We start from the raw sequence: 21,386 nt of genomic DNA, 5'->3' as shown, positions 1-21,386 counted from the left end.
TGTTCGTTTAAATTTATTTCGGTTTTTTTTTCGTTTAGATTTATTTCGGAGTGTTTGTTTTTTTATGCAAGAATTAAGAACAGTGTAGAAACAAGGAATTCTTCAAAAAAAAAAATCGACGGCAACAATTCAAAGTCTTTAGTTTTCTTTTCAATACAAATTTGCAGTTTTCTTTCAATATTCAAAATTATCAACGAATTTGTTCAAAAAAAAAAAAAACATTCGAATTGTTCAGAATCATTTCCATTGAATTTTTTTCTCTCCCTTTGTCGACGAATGAACTGGTCGAATGTTGAAAATGTCGTTGCTGATCTGTTCAAAATGATTATACACCCTGGATGGTCGTATATAAGATTCAATTCACTTAAAAACTTAATCTTAAGATATAGAAAAAAGTAAATGTTGTCATAAAAACCATGTTTTATCCCTGATATGGACGATGTCAATATCGTTTTTTGTTTTGTCAGTTGAAAAGTGTTTGTTTGTTTGTTTGTAAAAATGGGAACTAAAGACGGAAAATGGGACAAAAATCGTGCGCATCACAACAACAAAAATAGAATAACAGACTTAATCACTGGAAAATGTACAAAATTTAAACTAGATATACACACTAAACACATTACCTTTATGCTTAAAATACTATGGAACCAACATAAATTATATTTAAAAAGGTTTCTGTTTGATTAGCGAAATTCCATTTGGGACTAGGTGCTGTGTGGGAGAAGAGACGGCAGGAAGGGCAGACAGAGCCGCTCTTTTTTGTTTTTGCTAGATTTACTCACGAATATTTTGCTCAAAGTAGACAACGGAGTGAGAGCGCCCAGGCAGCAAAGATTTTTTTTTTTTGATTTCAAGCATAAGCGATTTCATTCGATTATTTTTTGTAGCTGTGGAGTGGAAATACCACAGCAAGCAGATCATGAGGCGAATATGATTTGTGGATTTAAACCGAGCTCAGCTACGTTATTTGTAAATATTTTACCCCTTTGTTTAAATAAGCGATTCTACGCGATTTTGTACACTATGTATAAGACAGATAAATAAGCGGCGCAAACGGATTCTCATCGAAGACACAATGTAATTGGTTGTCATGTGTAAAAAGCTCGGTAAGCGACAGATCTAAATCTCGAATAGCGACAGATCTAAAGCGATCCATTCAACGGAAATGAACAGAAATGGAAATTAAATGAAAAACGATTTGATACAAGCATTTCATTCACGGAAGCAAACAAAACAAAACGATTCTCGTTTAATTTTATCTCAACGAAATTATTTGAAACAAGCATAAAAAAAAGCACGAGCCATAAAATCATAAGAAACACGCTCGTCAAATTCAATTTTAATGTCAAATGCAAACAAAAAGCCAAAAACACTCTTTTCATTGGAAAAAAAATCAAGAAGCACAAACAATTTGATGCGGTCAAACACAATGAATGGGAAAAAAAAACACAAAGCGGCGTCATTAAGAATTAATGGGCAAATACATCAATTAAGACAGGATCTGTATACTCTATTACGGTTATTAAAATGGCGTTCTATGGCATTCCACACAAAAACTTTAATGTTCGGATTCTCTTTTTTTCATATCAGTTTTCAAATACATATCCATTAACAAATCAAAGTAAGCGGTGCATCTGTCTCCAAAAAACATTAGCGTTTATCGTTAGTTTTTTTTGGTTTGGTTTGGTCGAGGGAAGATTTTTTAATTTTTTTTTTATTGGTCATAAAAATTGCGGGTTTCTGAAAATACACAAACAAGCTGGGAAAAGAGTTAAATATTATTTCTCATGTTAATCATATCAAATCAAATGGTGATAAAATAAAAAAGAATTTATGAAAATATAAAAAAAGCATTTAGTAGTGTGGAGCAAATTAGTAGGTAAAATAAAAAAAAAGAGAAGAAATGGTTAGGTTATAAATGCTAAAGAAAAGAAAAAAAAAAGAAAAAATTAAAATGGATTTTAAGATTAAGCAATCAAAATATAAAATAATAAAAAAGAACAAATCAAATGGATTGTTTGCACAATTGTCAGCTATAAAGCATGGGCGGAGGGTGGGTTTATTTTTGTATTGTTTTATTAATTTTTCGGTTGTGATGAATATGTTGGGCAAAAAGCGGTCAGGTGCATCTTACCTCCTACACGCGCACGCGTTCCTGAGATGAAAAGAGCTCAGTTTCAATACAATTTCGAAAAATGTTCAAGATAAGAGAATAAATGGAAATTAAAAAACGAAAGAAAAAAGACGGATAGTGCACGGGGAAAACAAAGTGATAATAAGAATAGCTCGACCATGCAGACACACTTCTTGGGAGAGGCGGTTTTTCGCATCAGAAATTCAAAATCTGTTTCCGAGTTCTGATGTGAAACAACGTCATTCCATACTCAAAAATATCACAATCTCAAAAGATAAATACCACAAAGACGACTCATTTTCAAGACAAAATTCCATACAAAATTATGACTACCACACTTCAAACGGTCAATCGACTACATAAACGAGCTATTCTTAAATCAAAACACATGAGAAAGATACATAAATACAAAAATCAAAATAAAACTAAGGAAAAACAATAGGGAAAATTAAAAGAAAAACCTTTTTTTTAGCTACAGCAATAACCTTTACAAGTTCAACCAAAAGAACAAAAAAAAAACGTAAATGTCTTATCTAACCAGAGCTTCGGTGTGTTTCAAGTGTACAGCGTTTGTTCTTGAATGAATACCTACATAAAATACAAGTACAGCATACAAGCAAGATATTTTCTCCGTTGCGGTTAGCTTCATCATCCAAAAAAGAAGAATTGATTTTTGGAAAATTGGTTGGCGGCGAAAGACGTGGCAAGAAAAATAGAGGGAAATGTGGCGGCGATGGATTGATGGGTCAAAGAGGAGGGCATATGTTTCAGATTGGTAATTTGTTTTTTTTTTGTTTTCGGAAAGGTTATGGCAAAGCGTTGCATTTCTTATCGGTATAACATAAATGACACAGGCGGCGGCGATAATAAAGGCAGAGGCCAAAAAGCGCACACATTACGCAGAATTTGATTTGAATTGAATCAAAGTCGAGGAGATATGGCACCGTTTTCGATTTTTTTTTGTTTACTATTTTTTTCACATGATAAATGAATTGAAACACACATGAGTCACAGCCATTCCGACCGATATATTGAAAACAAGATGAGTAATTTCACTAACGACACCGATTTGTCAACACGGTAAGATTGCACCCAAACAAAAATACAGAGCGAGCATTAAGCGCGCGAGCTAAGAAATCAAAATCAACCAAAATGAATGGAAACAATGAAAACGGAAATGAAAACATAAAGAAAACGTATTGTTTGTTTGTAGTCTAACACCTTAATGATTTCACAAAATTAACAAATAATAAATTATTTGAACACACCTGAATGCATTTCGAACTGTGAACAGTTCATCATCAGCATCACGACTGTTTGGCAAGTGTCGTTTCAGCACCAATCTGTCATCTCATAGCACGCATAAAAAGTTCATTAGACAAAACACGAAATTCACACAAACACGAAACAAAACGCAGAGCAAACGAATTGTTCTCGGTAACGGTTAAATTAGACGGTCGATAAGGCTTGATGTTATATTGCCTTCGTCCAGATTCATTGCGTTCGGATCTCTTTTGATGTAGTAGTATTCATACGCGTCGAGACGTTGTTCGTCGTTCACTTGTTGTTCTAACGATACATTTTCAATGCCGATGTTTGTGTGGTCATTTACTAATGCATGCAAAGCAACAGCTGACTTGTTAGGCATATTATTATGAATACACTTTAAGTGTTCACCGAATCGCACAATTACCGCTCTCTTCGTTTGTCCATGATATGAACGGTCGCAGTCGCCACATTTGATACAGTAAATTCCGGACTTTTTTAAATTCGGAGTTTTGTCTTTTGTTGAACCAAGTAAATTGGCTAATTTGTTTTCGTTGCGGTAAACAAATTGCATATCGAATTCATTGAATTTTGTTTTCAATTTATTGGTAATGCTGGGTACAAAAGATACTGATACACGTTTAACATCCATTTTTTCGTTCGATGCGAAGAACGTCAAAAGGTTTGATCGTTTCACTTTCTCTGAATGTTTGTAAACAATGTTGTCAACGAGTTCTTTGCTGTATCCGTTTATTTTGGCGATTTGTTGAATGTGTTCATATTCTTTTCTGAAATTATCGATTGACAATGGCAGTCTACACAACCGGTGAATGTAACTATGGAACGCGGCTAGTTTATGTTGGATCGCACAATGTGAAACATTCGGAATAACTCTTTTCGTTGATGTTGATTTGTGATAAACACCTATTTCAATTTTATTATTAACTCGCGTTAGTGAAAATGAACTTTTTATGCGTGCTATGAGATGACAGATTGGTGCTGAAACGACACTTGCCAAACAGTCGTGATGCTGATGATGAACTGTTCACAGTTCGAAATGCATTCAGGTGTGTTCAAATAATTTATTATTTGTTAATTTTGTGAAATCATTAAGGTGTTAGACTACAAACAAACAATATTTATTAGATTTCACGTCTGATTCCAAAACAATAAGTTAATAAAGAAAACGGTTTGATTTCGGAAACGCTTTAGAGACGAAAGAAAAAAACGATTCGATTGTATTGTGGTAGGTCGGTGTTGCGTCGCTACCAAAAAGCAAGTGTTCCGAAAATGAGCAAGCGAATAAGAAAAACGATAACACAAAAGAAAAACGGTGGCTGTTTTACACATTCTAAATACGACCGATCTACAGAGTTGAAAGTGCGCCAGGGCAGGCATCGTGCGCACACTTTCATCAAACCAAATGAAAAAAAAAATCAATTTCGGTCACACAAACAAAATGCTTTTTTTCGAGCGATTTTTTCTTACTCAAACTCACAATCATAAAGTAAAAAGAAAACACTTAGAGGAAGAGAGCAGCAGCAGACTCTGCGCGCGCGCCTCTTTAAATCCATTTGAAAATATCTAATATAATTCAACAAAGTAATTTTGGAAACAAAGCAAAAGCGATCGCTTGCATCTGTCATGACACAAATAAATCGTTCGGTTTTGAATATTGTTTTGTAAATTAGCAAAAAAGCAGACAAGATGACACAAAACAAGCAAAGTTTATTCGTATCATGGGTTTATCATTCAAGTATTCGCGCGGGTAATTTTTTTCTTGGGGTTTGTGTTTGTGTGTGTGTGTGTGTGTGTGTGAATGTTTGTGTATCTGGGTTTCAAAACGGTGTATTTTTAGCCATTGAAAACGGTTCGGTACGAGGAAGTTCTGGTGGCTTGAAATTGAGGACAAAACGCGAACGACATACGTTGATTGATCATCCGTTGCGTGTGTATGGAAAAGTGAATTAACCACCAAGCTTTTTTTTCCCTTCCAATCGCACATCAAGTCGAAACTTTAATGAGACGCTTCATTTCCTTCGGTTTGCTCAATTTGTTTGAAGAGAGAGAAGAAGAGATCTCTTCAGGTCGTGTTCTCAATGAGTATAATGAACATTGACAGCTGTCAAACTGTCGATTTGAGACGATTTCACTCTGTCTCTTTCAGTTTGTATCTCTTTTTGGTTCCCGTTTCTGTCGATTCCGTGTGACTTATTTTCATGCTCTCATTTTGGCGATAATGAATTCAGTGATTTTTGTCGTGATTGACGACTCGTCAATTTTTCAGGGCGAAGTGGGACGAGAGAGACGGAATATGGAATGAATTTTCAAGATAGAATATGGAATAGAGAGAGAGAGAGAGAGAGAGAGAGAGAGAGAAAGGAATCAAGAAATTGATGCAAATTGTGAATGGGAAAACTTTGCATCAATGTCAATCACAGGGTGCAGAAAATTATTCAAGCGTTCACGCAACATTGAATCGCTCGAAAAGAAACAAAGGGAAATAGTAAAAAAGATTAGGCAAGGTAAGTTACAAAGAAATTTGTGAGTCCACTTAAGGGCAAATTTCGGCAGAACAAAGGTAAAATGGATGGTTTGTGTGAAAAGCTCTTGACTAATGGGATGCCCACCGATTCAGAGCCACCTTGCGCTGATTACAGTGAATTCTCTTGGTTTTCATGGCGATAAATGCCATTCCATTCCTTTGCTTTGCTTTCCTACTCAAAATTTAGCATTGATGAATGGCTTTGGGTTCATTGTTTGGTTAGAATGTGTATGGATGCATGTGTGTTCGATTCATTTGTTACAATGAATTGATGTGTGTGTGTGTGTGTGTGTGTGTTGAGAATGTTTTGGTTTTTGTTTTAGCAAAAGTGTCGAATAACCAGTGAATGATAAATATGAAAGCATGGCACATATCCATCCCAATCATAGCTTTCGATTGGGTATTGTTTGTTTGTACATAAAAAGTCAGTTTTTTTTTACACGAAATGGTTCAAAGAAAAAATGAAGAAGAAATGCAATGTTTACAGGAAAAACAACACGCTTTACCAAAAAAGAATGAAAAAAACAAATCAAAGAGATAAACGGAAACAAATGTGAATGCAACGACTTTTGATATATCCACGGACTATTTTTGTTTTGTTTGTTTTTTTGTTGTTGCTTTTTTTGGAATAAATACTCGATTGACACAAAATTAAAATTAAATGAAAGATAGAAGCGTTAAATTACTATAGTAGTAAATGTATATAATATATGTATAATAATTATTATTATAAATGAATGTTATGTTTAATATATATATATTCAAATATTGTAGACAAATGATAAAATACAATTTTTTTGTTTCATGTTTTTTTGTTTCATTGTTCTGGAAATCGATTATCAGTTTAAAGTGTGTTTGTGTTTGTTGTGTGTTGTTTCAATCATGCACGCTTAAGTAACTTTGAAAAAAAATAGTGTTAATCATTACTTTTAGAGTATGTGTATGTGGTTTATCTTCGATTTCTTCTTTTGTTTCAATATTTTGATTTGATTTTTCAAATTTGTTTTTCTGTCTTCTTTTGAGAATGCATTTAACTGTTATTATATACTATCACTACACCGCATAGGAGTCATAAGGGGAAAAAAACACATTTTTTATCAACAAATTTTTCGAGTAATTTTTCATATATGAAGGCTGTATGTATACTACTATATATTTTCATAAAAAAATAAAATTACAACGGCAAATGCATAGAAAATACCATGCTGATACTTTTACATACATTTGTTTTGCAATTAAATACCTTAATTTCCTCTGGTTTTGTATCATTTTAATTTAATCGTTTTTTTTTTAATTGGATATTCAATCGAAGTGAATCCATTCGATGCTTTCACAAATGTCCAATTCAAGTGAAAATCAAACTGATTTGAATCATTTCATTTATTTGCATTGAAATTTTCCTTTGAATCAATGTGTGTTTAGATCAATTTGCTCGATGAACTTTTGAATTGAAATTGCATTTGATTGCTGCTGTGCTGCTTTCTATTAAAGCATTTGATCATCTCGTATATAATTGGATTCTCCTGTATATTGGAGTATAACGTTGCCTCCCTTGAAATCAAGAGGACAAGAGAGACGGAAAAAAGCAGCACACGAATGTGAAAGATTCATCGAACATGATTGATTCTTTTGATCGATATCCCGCTTCATATATAATTCAATGCATTGAATTGGGGTTATTTATTCATTAGTCACATACATGATGTTTCGCTTTTATAGATTTTATCATATCTATTTCGTTGTTACATATGCACGTTTTATTTGAAAATTAGTATAACATAGAAATGGTACTAAAAACATATAACGTGCCAAATGACGTGTATGCTGAAATCGAAACCATTTCAATGCAGTTGCGTTTTATTGAACTCTATTAATGTGTTTTTAGCTTAGAACCTGAATATTTTCAAAGAAATATTAGTGAATAATGCATTATATTCGGTGTATAGTAAACGACAATTAGTAAGAATTTCGTTGTTGATTAGTCTCATCGGAGTATGGTCTGCCCTAAGATTTTTCTTTCTTATTTCGTCATTTTCATTAGGACGAGACTTAAGCTTTGCAGAAAAACTTTTTGCTTCTTGTTATAATTAGCTTCTTCTGTTGAAAAAAAAAACAAATATCGGATTTTTTTCCTTCTTTCGACAAAAATTCTAACTTTTGGCAAAAATTCCAAATTTCCCTCTTCATTTGAGAAGAAAAAACGCTCAAAATTTCCTTCTTCAATCAAAACAAATTGAACATTTTCTTCAAGACACAATTAATCACTAACACTAATGTAAAAAAAAGAAAGGCTGACCGAAAGAAAAACGTAATTTTTCTTCGATTATTCCAGTCAAAAATGCACCAAACTGACTAAGACACACACCCGTTTGAATAATGAATGGTGTTGTCGGGATTAAAATAAATTGGTCGGCCATTTTGTAGCCGTTGCACATAAATTCTCGTCTCTAAATTGTATAATTTGTCATAAATTTTGCGCGGTTCTTCGTGTGTTACCCTCTTGTTTTTGGATTTTGTTGGAGTTTTCAATTCCGATTTGGTACCGGTAAAAAGGCATTGTTTGCACACAAGCACATGTGCATCGTATATTCGATTTAGCCGTTGATCGTGTAGCCGAGTTTTGATTTTCGTTGCGCCTGACGCAATAAATTTTGTTTATGTGTGTGTGTTTTTTTTTTGGAAGGACCCCCTGGAGTAGTTTAGTTTCGTTTTTTTTTTTTGATCTTATAACTATCATAATTCCGAAAATTGTTTCCTATTTCCTGTCGTTTACATTTACTAACACAATGTTTTTTTTCGCTTTCTATCCAACACAAAAATGAAAATCGAATTAACCAAAAAGGTGAGAAAAAAAACTGGTGGATGGTACGGTGGAATGATGGTGACCGGATGAACGAAATAAATGACAGGCAGACAGATAAACTTGACCTAAAATTCAAGCGATGACCGCGTCTCACGGAAAAAAAGAACAAAAAGGCAAAAACAAAAATTATAACGACAACAACAACAACACAAAAATCGAGAAAAAAAACAACAACTCAAGTTTAGAAAAATCGCATGCATCGAAACACTGTTCACGAAGCCGGAAACATTCAAAGCGACAAAGAGAGAGAGCAACGATGAATATTACGAGTTGTGTGTATGTGTGTTGGTTGCTGTTTTTTTTTGCTATGACAATGTCGAGATAAATTTTTATGAGAAATAGAGCGAGAGAGATGGGGGGAGAAAATAAAACAAGTCCAACTATGCACTAGAATATGTTGTATTCTACCGGAAATGACACACACAGGCGGAACGAGCGAGATTTAAGAAGAACATGATAAAAAAAAACAAATCGAAATGCCTAAAGAAAATCCGAAAGTTCAACGAATTTTATTACAAATAGCTTGCGGTTTGTTCTCGATTTCGAATCAATTCACACAACAACAACAACAACGAATCAAAAAAAAGTACATTGCAACAACCAAAATGTTCGAAATATTCTACGTCACAAATAAAAATACAATTTATTTTCCACATAACATACAATTTTTATTTTTATTTTATTTTTTGCTTTTAATCGACTTAAATTCAAAATGTTCGACTAACGACAACTAAAACTTTAGGTTTTGTTTTTAACTAGCGAAATAATTATAGATTTTTTTACTTGTTTTTTTTGTTGTTTTTTCAATGTAAGTAAACTAAATGTAATTGTATTTTTTTTCGTAATATTTAAAGTCGTATTTAAAAAAAAAAAGAAAGAACAAAATGTAAATGGTACTTGAAAGAAAAAAACATGACGCTAAAAATAACTAGAAACTGATGATAAAAAAGACTTGTTTCGATTTACTAAAATAAGTTCCAACGAACAACGTGGTTGTAGTTTTACAATATAGCATATTTAATATTTGTCTTGGCTATATTGTCGTCGATGGCGACAGTGGTTCGCATTAATTATGAATGAGGGGGGGTTTGCGAGGCCACGCGGCGCGATCGACGACAGCCGATCGATGTGTGTGTATGGTTTTTGTTTCGTTTACAACTAATAAAAAAAGAAGTTTTTTTTGTTACATTTATCCTAAGGTAAGCAAAATGACATTGCGCAAAAAAATCGAATTACATGTGCATGTTGAACAAAGAGGTAAATCGAGAGTGAGACACAAGTATCTCATTTTGTTGTGTGTGTGTGTTTTAAAAAATGTTTTTTTTCGCTAAATATCAATGTATATATCATATTATCGAATACACTTTACAGCAACAAATAAATACATTCAGTTGCAAACAAATGAAATTCTATTCAAAAACGAAACATATTAATGAAGAAAAAAAACGAACAGAAAGAAAAATGTTGTCAAGTAATTTGACACACTTACAAAAACAAAACTGATTGGCTACATTAAAAAAAAAATGCGTGAAATGTTTTATTCGTTTAATTCTTGCTTTTTTTCTCTCAAAAATATATCTATTGAACGAGTCTAGTCGATTCATTCCGCAACACGGATATATTGACTTGTATGAAAACACACACATACGAAAAATGTACGAACACAAATTGAGTACAGGCGCGCGCTCAATTGAGATAATTAAACGAGAAAAATGGAAATTAAAAAAAAACAACATTTGGCTTACGAAAACTATGCAAACGCTAGAAATTTTTGCTGTTCTATAAATATTTATATGTATGACAGATACACGGTGAAGCAGAAAAAAAAAATCAAAACGAAAACACTGACAGAAAAAGAAAAAAAAACATTATTATCAAGAGTTCAAAAGCTAGAAAAAAAAATCGGATTCGACTGCGCACGAATCCATTTGCTGGCTGTTTTAAAGCAGTCTCAACTTTTTCACGCTTAAAATTATAAAACCATTTGGAAAATTAAAAGGAATGATCAAACAACAACAATTTGACAAAATAAAAAAATTATTCGGTAGTTTTTCCCATAGGTGTGTATGTGTGTTGTGTGTATGTGTATGTAAAACATCAAAAAAAATAAAAACAAAACGATAGCTGAATGGACCAAGGCAAATTAAACATCAAAAAATGGTTATGGTATGACGGAACAAAATTAAAATCCTGTTCGATTGGACTAACAATGAGGAGCGATTGACTTTCCTGGGTTTCTCACGTTTGAAAATTTCAAATTGAAATTGACGTAGTAGATGCCTTTTGAAGTGTAAAAAAAAATTCTTTTTCTCCTATTTTATTCTGAGTCTGTGACATTAAGGAATTCAAATGGTTCTTTTAAAGAAATTTAAAATCAAATGACTAACTCTTCTCTTCTTTTCTGGCCGGAATTTTGATTTTTCTCGCGCGCGCATGCCCTTCAATTCGAAATTCGTTCACTCTCATCTCGGCAACTAAATGAATTGCTAACGCTATCAATCTAATTTTCTAAATGTTATCACAAAACTCGCAACGATCCTAATTTTCACGGTGAAAATCATAAATGACTACATCAAAAAGAGAGAAAGAGAGAAGGGGAGCATAAATGAGAAAAAATTGAATTAGTCTTTGCTTGCTTCATTAAATTCAAACACACAGATCGACGGAGTAACGGAAAAAAGATCAGAGAGAGAGTGCGAGGTGGGGAGCGAGTGCGACAAATGACAAAACAACCGAAGAGCAAAAAAAAAACAATAACGCATTATTACTCTGTTTGTGAAACAACGAAAATATTATATATCGATTTGTTCTATTGAGTTTCGAGGGTGAAACGACGCTCCCGTTCTTTTTTTCCCGGCTCAATAATTAAATTTGCAGATTTCCAACTCAATTTTATCATTCAATTTCGAATATTACTCAATTACATGCATATTAATGGTGTACACGTTGCTGGCGTGCGCTGCGCCACGTGTGTGAATGAGCGAGAGTTCGCGCGCGCACTCGTGCTTGAACGACCCATTCATTTTTCATTCGAAACAAATTTGTCACTTGAACTCTTTTTTTCCGTAATTTGTAGTGTTTGCATCATTTCACCAATTCTCATAAATTGCAATTTTTTCTGTTTGTGTCTCGGGCTTTTTAATCATCATTTATCTTCTTTTTTGGGCTAGGGTTTGGACTGACGAACCAAAAAAATTACGTTTTTAATGGAGCAATATGGACAGGGGATAAGAAAAAACCAATGAAATAAAAGATACAAAATAGTTTTGAGTTTGATTGAATGAATTGGGTTAGAATAAATTGGTTTTGTGTGTTGATCTCAGCCAAAAATTTGTTGTGTGTGTGTGATTAGAATTAGTGATTTTTTCTATCTAAAATGCTTTTCTGGTTGTTATTAACAGTATAGTTTTTACTTTTAACCAAACCAATATTTCATATTGTGTGTATTGGGGGCAGAGGGAGGGTTATGTAAGTGTTTCTTTATATAAATGTGTGTGTTTGAGTGTATTTAAAAAAAAAATATTACAAATAATTAAAAACAACGAAAGAAATGGCGCAAAAAGTTAGACATTTATATTATAATATACTGAGAGAGAGAGAGAGAGAGAGAGAGAGAGAGAGAGAGAGAGAGAACCGAAAAGAAAATACTCAATGGGCTACTACGACAAAAAAAAGAACATGGTTTCATACAGAGGTTGTCTGCTGGTTAGGCAAATGTTACACGCTAAAGATAGATATTTGTCATATATATATATTGTCTTGATTATTTTGTGATTTTTTTTGTTTGTTTGTTTTTTGTTTTGTTTTGCAGTTCTAGTATATTTTTGTTTTGTTTTTCGATTTGTTTTTTTTAAATGCTATAATGATAGATAATCCGTATATAGTAAATATATGGAACATACACAACAAAATATCTTGCTAAATACAGATATATATGTATATATAAAAATGTGAAAAAAATACAAAAAACAACTGTTAAAGAACCAAAAAAAATTGAAGAAAAAAAAACGGTTTGGTTTTAAATATACAGTACACACTTATGAGCAGAGGAATAAAAAAAAAACAAAGAGAAAAAACCGTTACGTTATTGTTCAAGTTGAAAATTAATACATATATAATAGAAATAGATAGGCGTAAAATTGCGGTTTGTTCTAGGATTTCAAGATTTCAACCAAAAACAAAATAACTCTGTTGATTTCCTTTTGTTCACTCTTTCATTTTCTTCAATCATATATCGATTGAGATGGTTTTGTTCTTGTTGCTTGTTGTGTAATAATCTTTTTTTTTCTCTTTCTTCAGTGCGATTTTATCGTGTTTTTTCCTCTTCGTTTAATATTCTTTTGTTTTTTTTCTGTTTCCAAAAAAAAAAAATCCATTTGCAATTCCCAACTAAGGACAAATTGATAGGCCTGACTCGAGCAAATCCATGTGTTGATTTTTGGTGTTTTTAACGTTTGTTTTTTTTCTTCGTTTTTGTTTACATTTTGATTATTTTGTTTTTTTTTTTTAGAAAATTGGTTATTAGTGGGTTTCTTTTAATCGATTTATTGTTGTTTGTTTTAGATTACGTGCGTTGAATTACAGCGAGCACTGAGTGAGCGATGAGCAGCCGATTTCATGCTATTTTTCGCCTCTTTTCATTTCAGTTCGGTTTTCTCTTTACAATCATGTAGTGGCCCGTTTTCGTTTCGTTTAAAGCACAACTAACAGTGGTGAGTCGAGAGACATAGAGTGGAATAAGCGGCAAGATAAAAGCTTTTTCTCAGTTGAATGTGTGTGTGTTTGTGTGTTTTTTTTAAAAGCGTATGCATGGCAAGATGAACGCCACATTCAGCAACGACAGCAATTTTGTTTTGTTTCGCACTGCGAATGTGATGCAAAGGAGTTTTTTTTTCTGTCGATAGGGTGTGGTGGTTGAGGTGATGGTGATTGTGGTGTGATACGTTTGAAGCAAACATAAAATATGCATCGAACAATAGCTGATAGCATGAACAGACAAAGCGAAAAGTGTTCGAGGTTTTTTCTTCATTGTTTACATTTCAAATGCTGTTTGGCCGTGATATGCCGGCGCAAATGGCAATTATAAATTACATAAAAAGTGCAATGGCGAGCATTTTGGGTTTATTCGCTTAATGCAATGACCAACAACGAGTTTTTTTTTCTCTGTACATATAGCGACATACATATTAATACAGCGCCAAAAATACATTACTTCTCCGTAAACATTATTTGTTTGGAAAATTATTTACGATATTCTGTTATCGTCTTGCCTGTTTGTCGCACAACTCAGCTTCCGTTTGCAAGCGAAGAAAATTATAACAGCTATTTGAACAGAAAAAGCGTGCGATTTTTATTTTTCTTCTTTTCACAGATGAAGCATCGTTTCTTCCTTTCGAAGATGAGATGACGTTTCCGTTGAAAACCACAAATGTGTGACACGCTCATCAATTTATTCGTTTTGCTTCGAATGATTTTTCTTGATTCATCCACACATCATCGGAACATATCACAGTACACATTTTGCATCGTTGTCAAATCCATTCCATTTTTAAAAAAAAACAAAGTTAATTTAACCATTTCTTGGAAAATTCGAAATTCTCTCCAATTTTCGTTTTTGTTTTATACATTTTAAAATAATAATGACACGAAAATTTGCAAAAAAAATGAATAGAAAAAGAAAAAAAAATTAACTAACGATTGCATATTAACTAAATGATGAAAATTGATCAGTTTTTGTTGTTGTTTCATCATCAAGAAACGCTGTCTTCATTCGAAGAAAGCTCTAAAAATTAATATGACAAACTAAAAACGAGGTATATTTTCTTTTATTTCTCGGTTTTTAACCGAAATTCGTAATTCACATGTATCTCCAATTTGAACGACGGCGAACAAAAAAGGAACACAAATTAATAAGCACGTAGAATAATTTCAAAAAAAAAAAACAAAGACAAGAAGATTTCACTAAACAAAATGGGTCTAAATAACAAAACAGTTTCACTTTGATGTTTCTCATTTTTTCCCCCTTTCGTTTTCTTCGTTGATCAGATCGACTAAGTCTCACTAAATCGACCCGAAATGACTAGTACATGACTTACGAATTTAGTATGCATTACACGTTTCGATTAATATTTTGTAATTTTTGATTAAATATCCATAAAATTGGTTGTTTTTACTCAATGTTCTAGTGAGAAAAAAATGTGGTTAAAATTGGTTAAAAAGAAATTCTCTCTCTATGGTTGTCTCGTTAAATCAACTTTTTGCTTCTGGTTCCATCTGTGTGTGTGTTTGTGTGGAAGAGGAACCGAAACCGAGAGAAACGATAGAATCTACCGCAATGAGCTTAAATACGCTATATATTTAGTTTGATTGTATGTAAATTTTTTTGTAAACTTTTTTTTTTTGATTTGTGCGACGTAAAAATAGAATTAAAAATAAGTCACCCGTTTCCTGTGTAGCGTGCTACGCATTTAATTATTATTAATTTTTTGTTTTATTTATCAAATTTAAAATGAAGATGACAAAAAAACACAATTCTTACTTTTGTTCAAAAAGGTTGAATTAATGCCTACGTCAGAATACTAATACGAGAAACAAATAAAAAACATGAAATCAAAAACTATCAAACTAGATTTGTGGTTTGAAATGGCGCCTTCAAGGCTACGATTGGTTTTTGTGCATGAAATTAAACTTCTTCTTTGTTTCGAGACGCCGACGCCGCAATAATAATTCTGTTAGATGTGTTTTTTATGTGTTTGTGTGGAAAATCTAATAATAAACTTCAAGGTGGAACTATTTTACATATACATTAAAAAAGGGAGAAACAAATATATTGAAACATAAAAAGTCTTCTAGTTTATGACTAATTTATTTTAAAAAAAAAGTTGAGGTCAAAATAGTTCCACTTGTGATAATCCACCGAAAAAAAATAAATCGAAGAAAAAATGGCGTTAAATGGATCGAGTAGACGAGAAACATTGTTCTATGTTTCCGGTGCCATCGAAATTTCGAATAAAATTGGATCGATGGCACACACTGACTACTATCTTTCTGTTTTGCATTCGAAGAAGTATAACAAAATGATGACGACTACGACTTCGACGTTGGCATTTAAGACGTTTTCATTTTCTTGTATGGATTAAGGACGACCGCTGCAGCGGCAGCACTTTGTTGTGCATTCGTCATTTGTGGTAATGTTTGCAATGAGCCCAGGCCGCTGAGTGGATGTGGTGCGACAGCCTGAAGATTGGCCATTGGATGTGCGCCAGCAGCAAAAGGCAAATATGGCAAACTATTCAATGACATGCCATTCAATGGCATTGCATGATTCAAATGATGGGTAGCACTGGCCACTGGTTTTGGATGGCGTAAAAATTGACTAGCCGCAACCGTTGGATTGGACACAAACATTTGTGATGGCCGTGAAAAAATGACCGAATTTGCTGTATTATTGACGGTACCGCCGCCAATTGAAACCATTTGACCCATTTGGCTCATTTGGCCCATTTGACGGGCCATCACAGCCGCTTGATTGGCGGCCGCTATTTGTGCCGCCGAATTCAAATGCGAATGGGCAATGTGCTGTTGCTGTTGTTGCTGTTGATGTTGATGTTGATGTTGTGGTGTTTTCGGTTTCGGTGTTTGCGTAGGCAACAATGGATTTTTATTGTTCATGTTCAAGGCAATGCCAGTATAATTAAAAGCAGTCAACGGTTTTCCCGAGTACATATTCGATGCGGCCGCCAATTTTAATGCATTCGTATAATTTTTCTGTGCCAATTCACGTGCCAATGTTGCAGGATCCGAAATATTTTGAACGGATGTGGCACTCAATGTATTACCCAATGCCACACCATTCGTACTGTTGTAAAACGTTTGCTGTTGATTGGCGGCAGCAGCAGCGGCGACGGCAGCTGATTGTGCCGATGAAAAGGTTAAATTGTAAATGGCAGTGCTTGGATTCGACAATGAGGTGACAAATTGCGGGGTGGCCGGTGCTGAATATGGCTGATATTGTGGTGTGCTAACAACGGTATGGGCTTGTGACTGTGAATGAGGCACGTAAGTTGTGTTATACTTTGAATGGGCCAACGAATTGGTCACAGTGCTCGCTGTTTTGTTCATATAAATTTGGGGCTGAGCGGCGGCCACGGCAGCGGCAGCAGCAGCAGCAGCAGCAGCTGCCTGCTGCTGCTGTTGATGTTGTTGCATCATTTCGATTTTACTATCGACACTAGCTTGACTGACCGGCGATTGGGCCGGTGCAATTGCAACGGCAGATGTAGGCACAACGGAAGCCGTTAACAATTCTTGAACCGTGGTTGCTGGCACACTGACCGCAGCCACCACTTTATCCACGTGATTACCATCCACGTCATTGTTATTATTGTTGTTATTGTTTTCGTTATTATTCTGTTCGGTATTATTATTATTGTTGTTGATGCTGTTGTTGTTGTTGTTGTTGTTGTTGTTATTTTCGTTATTTGTCATCAAGTTATCGATATTATTACTAACGGTATTATTATTATCGTTTGTTGTTATTGGATTTGCTGTAGATGATTGTGGATTTGAAGTTGTAGTTGCAGTAGGACTGGGGCTAGGGTACTCACATGAAACTGGAACGAATGGTTGCTGTAACTGCATCAGTTGCTGGTATGTTGTACCGGGTTGATAGACTGGTATGCCCGACTTATCGGCAGCTGGCCGCTTAAAGGGTACACCCATGCCAGGGAAAGCCTAAACACATTTACGTGTGAAATAACACACATAGAGAGGGAGGAAAATAAACACACAAATATACCGATTAGTTTACAATCACACCAGAAATTCTCTCAATGAATTCAATTCAGCGGTGTATGTTCTTCATTTTTTTTCGAAATGGCTTCAGGTAAGCGTTGAATTTGTCATTTCTTTTTGTTTGTTTTACTGTTCAGCGAAATTTTTTCGGTTCAGATGATTGTGTGTGAGTGTTTTTTTTAGTAGTGTAGCGCCAAAAACCCAAGTCTTTTGTTTTACATCTTGGAAGAATGAAACCCTCAACACCAAAGCAATAGGAGTAGATCACAAAAACCTTTCATTATTTATTTGCCAGACAACAATTGAAGCACATGAACAAAACTCAAATTATCATTCTTCATTTTTTTTCTCGGTTATTTAAAAAAAAACTACAAAATGTGACGATTGAAAATCGAAAAATAAATGATAACAAATTGGCATGGTGATGATGTTGTGAGTGTGCGTGTGTTTCGGCCAAAAATGAATTGGATAAGCTGGCGACGCAAACGAAAAGCTATGAATGAATGAATGCTCTGTATTTGATGAAAATAACTGTTTGTTGTTAAAATTGATAAAATGTAAGTGAATTTGAGTGATCAAAAAGCAAAATGGTATATCAAATAAGCCATAACTTCTTTCTCGCTACAGAAACTTGAATTCCGTTTTTTTTTTTGGTTTTCAGAACAGTTTGGTTTTGAGTAAAAAACAAATGTCGAAACGAAACTTGTTGTTCGTATCGACACGGGCATTGGTTAATTCGAGTGGGGGAAATGTGTACCAGCGCTAGTTGGTTAGTGTGTAAAATGTTTCTTTTAATTCATTGCCCAATTGTTGATGGTTTTTTATCAATGCCCACCATTCGTCGTATTTGCTCTGGTCAACAAATTTTGACCTGAAATCAGAACTTTCTGGTTTTTGCATGTATCTGATACATTGTTTCAACACCGTTGTCGAATAGTCACAAAAGCGTACAAAAACCATCAACAATTGGGCAAAAGAATAGTTCGAGCGTGTGTGTGTGTGTGTTTTGGCACTTACAAAATTTTCATAGTAGAATGATCCTACCGATTTCATATCCATCTGTGAAAAAGATACACAACAAAATTACAGTGAGTATTAGTGACGAACGTCTTAGTAACCAGATAGGTACTGAGTGGTGGGAAGAAGGAAATTTGTTTGTTTGTTTATATTCTTGTTCAATCTAAACAGAAGTACAGGTTTGCATGTCTAGTCTACGGTTAATTTTTTTTTTGGCTTTGGTTAATCATTGGAAAGAAACAAAAAAAAAACACGACGTCACTGTTGCACAACGAGGCAACGACTATCCTTCTGTTGCCCGAACAATTTCATCTAACATTCCAAAAATGGCAAACACCAAATTCATTGGCATAGCTTTTTGTCTCATCATATTTCGGTGTTATGATTGTTGTCAAAGCCACAAAAAGATACTCATCACCTCACCTCAGTACATCTCGTCTCGTGAAATGGAGCTGTTTTGTTAAAGCTAAACACGTCTAGCGAATTCGCAGGCAAAATCATAAATAAAAAAAGCAAAAATTTTGTTGATCGAAATGCATTCTCAATTCGGTGGTTTTATCGTTTCACGGAAGCTTTCATCAGTGGATAACGGCAATGTCAACATTTAGCGATTTCGTGCACAGTATTGATGATTACACAAAGTTGCCACTTGTTCCATGAAAAATTAGAAAAGAAAATTTTATACAAAAAAATGGCGCAGAAATTGGAACTATTTAAAAACAACTCAGTTGGTCCATCATTCTTATCTCCGCGGTTTACTTGTTTTCGCGAAAACGAATTTCTCTACGAATATTTTGTATGCATTTTTGTTTGGAAATAATTTGAGTAGTTTTCAATTTAAAGATAAAAGAAGAAGAAGCAAATACACTGGGAAAGCTCAACATGTAACAGTTCTTGGCTTGATCCTAATATCGGTTGAGGAAGAGCTGTGAAGGGATTCTAATCACTGGATATAAAATATCTTGCAAGTTTCCTTTCACAATTCGATTCCGTTCGAAAGTTTGTTACCAAAAAAACCCTCGCTTATAGAGAGTATCTAACAGTTTCGCATCGAAAAGAGAACGAAAAAGAAAACACTTAATAAACTAAGTTTCCCAACATATTTCGAATGGGTTTTTCCAATGGAATGGTTTTCATCGGTTTCCCGAAATTTATTCAAATTACACTATAATTTTTCGCAAAGATTTCAATTCTTTGGGTGTTTCCGTTTGATTGAATCGGTTGACTGACTACATCATCGTTACACAAAGTTCAAATGGGATTAAATTTGCTGAAATACGATCGCACTCCACCTCACGTTCCATTGTTATTTATTATTTGTGTAAGACACGTCGTCAAACTTTCTGTTTGGAAAAGAGTTGGTAATTTGTGTCGATCAAAAAGGCGAAACTTTTCGCAAGATATTCCATATCAAGCTAATAGATGCCGATGCGTTCTCGCCGGAAAGGGGATGATGATGTTTGTTGATATAGTTGCTGTTTGAAAATTCCCGGTCAGCCAGTGGGATGGGGTGACGGGTGGATCAATGGATGGAAAAAAGGGAGGTGGTGGTGGTGGTGGTGGTGGTCGAGGAAAATTGTTCGTTTGAGTTGATTTCAAAATCAAGACTTGTAGTTTCAAGTTTCACAATAACATCAACAGCAACAATGAAAACAGCATAAAACGCAAGTAAATCTGTCGATTGTTACATTAAACTAAGAGATATGGCAGATATTTGACAAGTGAGTGAGAGAGAGAGCAAAAGAGCAATAGAGGACAATATTTGGTTGGACTGAGGCTATTTGTTCTTATGGTACACAAGTTTCGGAACAGTGTGGGGCACATATCAAGTTTTCATTGGGCAAACTTCGTCTTTTTTTTTCCCAGAGTCTTATTTTCTTCGCAATCACTGTGTTTTTAAAGCTCAGTTCACAAAGCGAAAACTCGATTTCATTTCGCCGCACACCACTCAAAAAATGAAATACCATTTATTATTCATTAAACGACACTCTCGTCCAACCCAATAATAATACCCAAGGATCGATGAAGTTACAAATGTCAAGGGAACAACAACAAAAAAACATGGTGAAAACCAAATCTAGAATTTAAAACTAAAAAAAAAGAACGAAGAAAATGAACAACAACAAAATTAAAATATAGAATGAAAGAAAAGAGTGACGATGCGCCTGACATATATATATATATATATATATATATATATATACGATCCAGCGCGCATCGATTCTCGTTTTGTAGAAAATATACCATAGATTGAAGTACATCGCTGTCAGCAGCGCGTTTCTTTCCGGTGTCTCGTGTTACTTGTATACAGCTTACATTTGATAAAATGGACGATGTAACAGCAGTGCCTTGTTGCTGTGACGCTTGTGCAATGGTCGGTTTGGATGTCAATGAGGCATACGATGGCGCTGACTAAATGATTTTGATTTGTTTTTTTTTTTTTTGGATTTTGGTTTTTGGTTCAATCCCAAAAGTTGCGTGCGAGTAGTTTGTTGTAAATTTTATAAAATGACGAGGTGTAACGAATGTCGTTTTGCGAGAATATTTCAAGTATGAACATTGAAGTAAATCGTGAGTTTTTGGGTGTTTTAGTCAAAGATTTATTTTGAGTGTGTGTGGGTTTTTTTTGTTTTGTTAAATCGAATCGGGTCGGCCCGGTGGTTGGTGATGGTGGTGTTCAAAGAGCAAAGAGGTGAGAAGAAGAAGCAGAAAAGAGCGCACACGCACAGCAGGAAATGATAAGAGAAAGAAAGAAAAAAAAATTAAAA

The 21,386-nt window shown here is 34.2% G+C and overlaps 1 protein-coding gene across 13 annotated transcripts in view; it reads right to left on the bottom strand.

Moving 5' to 3' along the window:
• Window positions 1–21,386, bottom strand: part of LOC129574813 (protein muscleblind) — a 233,177-nt gene that overhangs the window by 25,493 nt on the left and 186,298 nt on the right. For 5 of the 13 annotated variants that reach the window (XM_055457299.1, XM_055457296.1, XM_055457294.1 and 2 more), the window contains 3 exons: window positions 20,863–21,030; window positions 18,619–18,660; window positions 9,288–17,541 (listed from right to left, as the gene is read on the bottom strand). In XM_055457299.1, coding sequence (XP_055313274.1) covers window positions 15,916–17,541; window positions 18,619–18,660; window positions 20,863–21,030 — 1,836 coding nt within the window. In that variant the 3' untranslated portion in view covers window positions 9,288–15,915. Of the gene's footprint in view, window positions 1–9,287; window positions 17,542–18,618; window positions 18,661–20,862; window positions 21,031–21,386 lie in introns of those variants that run through there. The other 8 variants (XR_008688731.1, XR_008688732.1, XM_055457302.1 and 5 more) reach the window with 4 other exon arrangements.

This window comes from Sitodiplosis mosellana, unplaced genomic scaffold (genome assembly GCF_009176505.1).
Source record: "Sitodiplosis mosellana isolate CC-2019 unplaced genomic scaffold, AAFC_SMos_1.0 Smas_scaffold_6165, whole genome shotgun sequence".
Taxonomy (NCBI): Eukaryota; Metazoa; Arthropoda; class Insecta; order Diptera; family Cecidomyiidae; genus Sitodiplosis; species Sitodiplosis mosellana.
The sequence above is the reverse complement of the archived record's forward strand: the minus strand, read 5'-3'. Positions and strand labels throughout refer to the sequence as shown.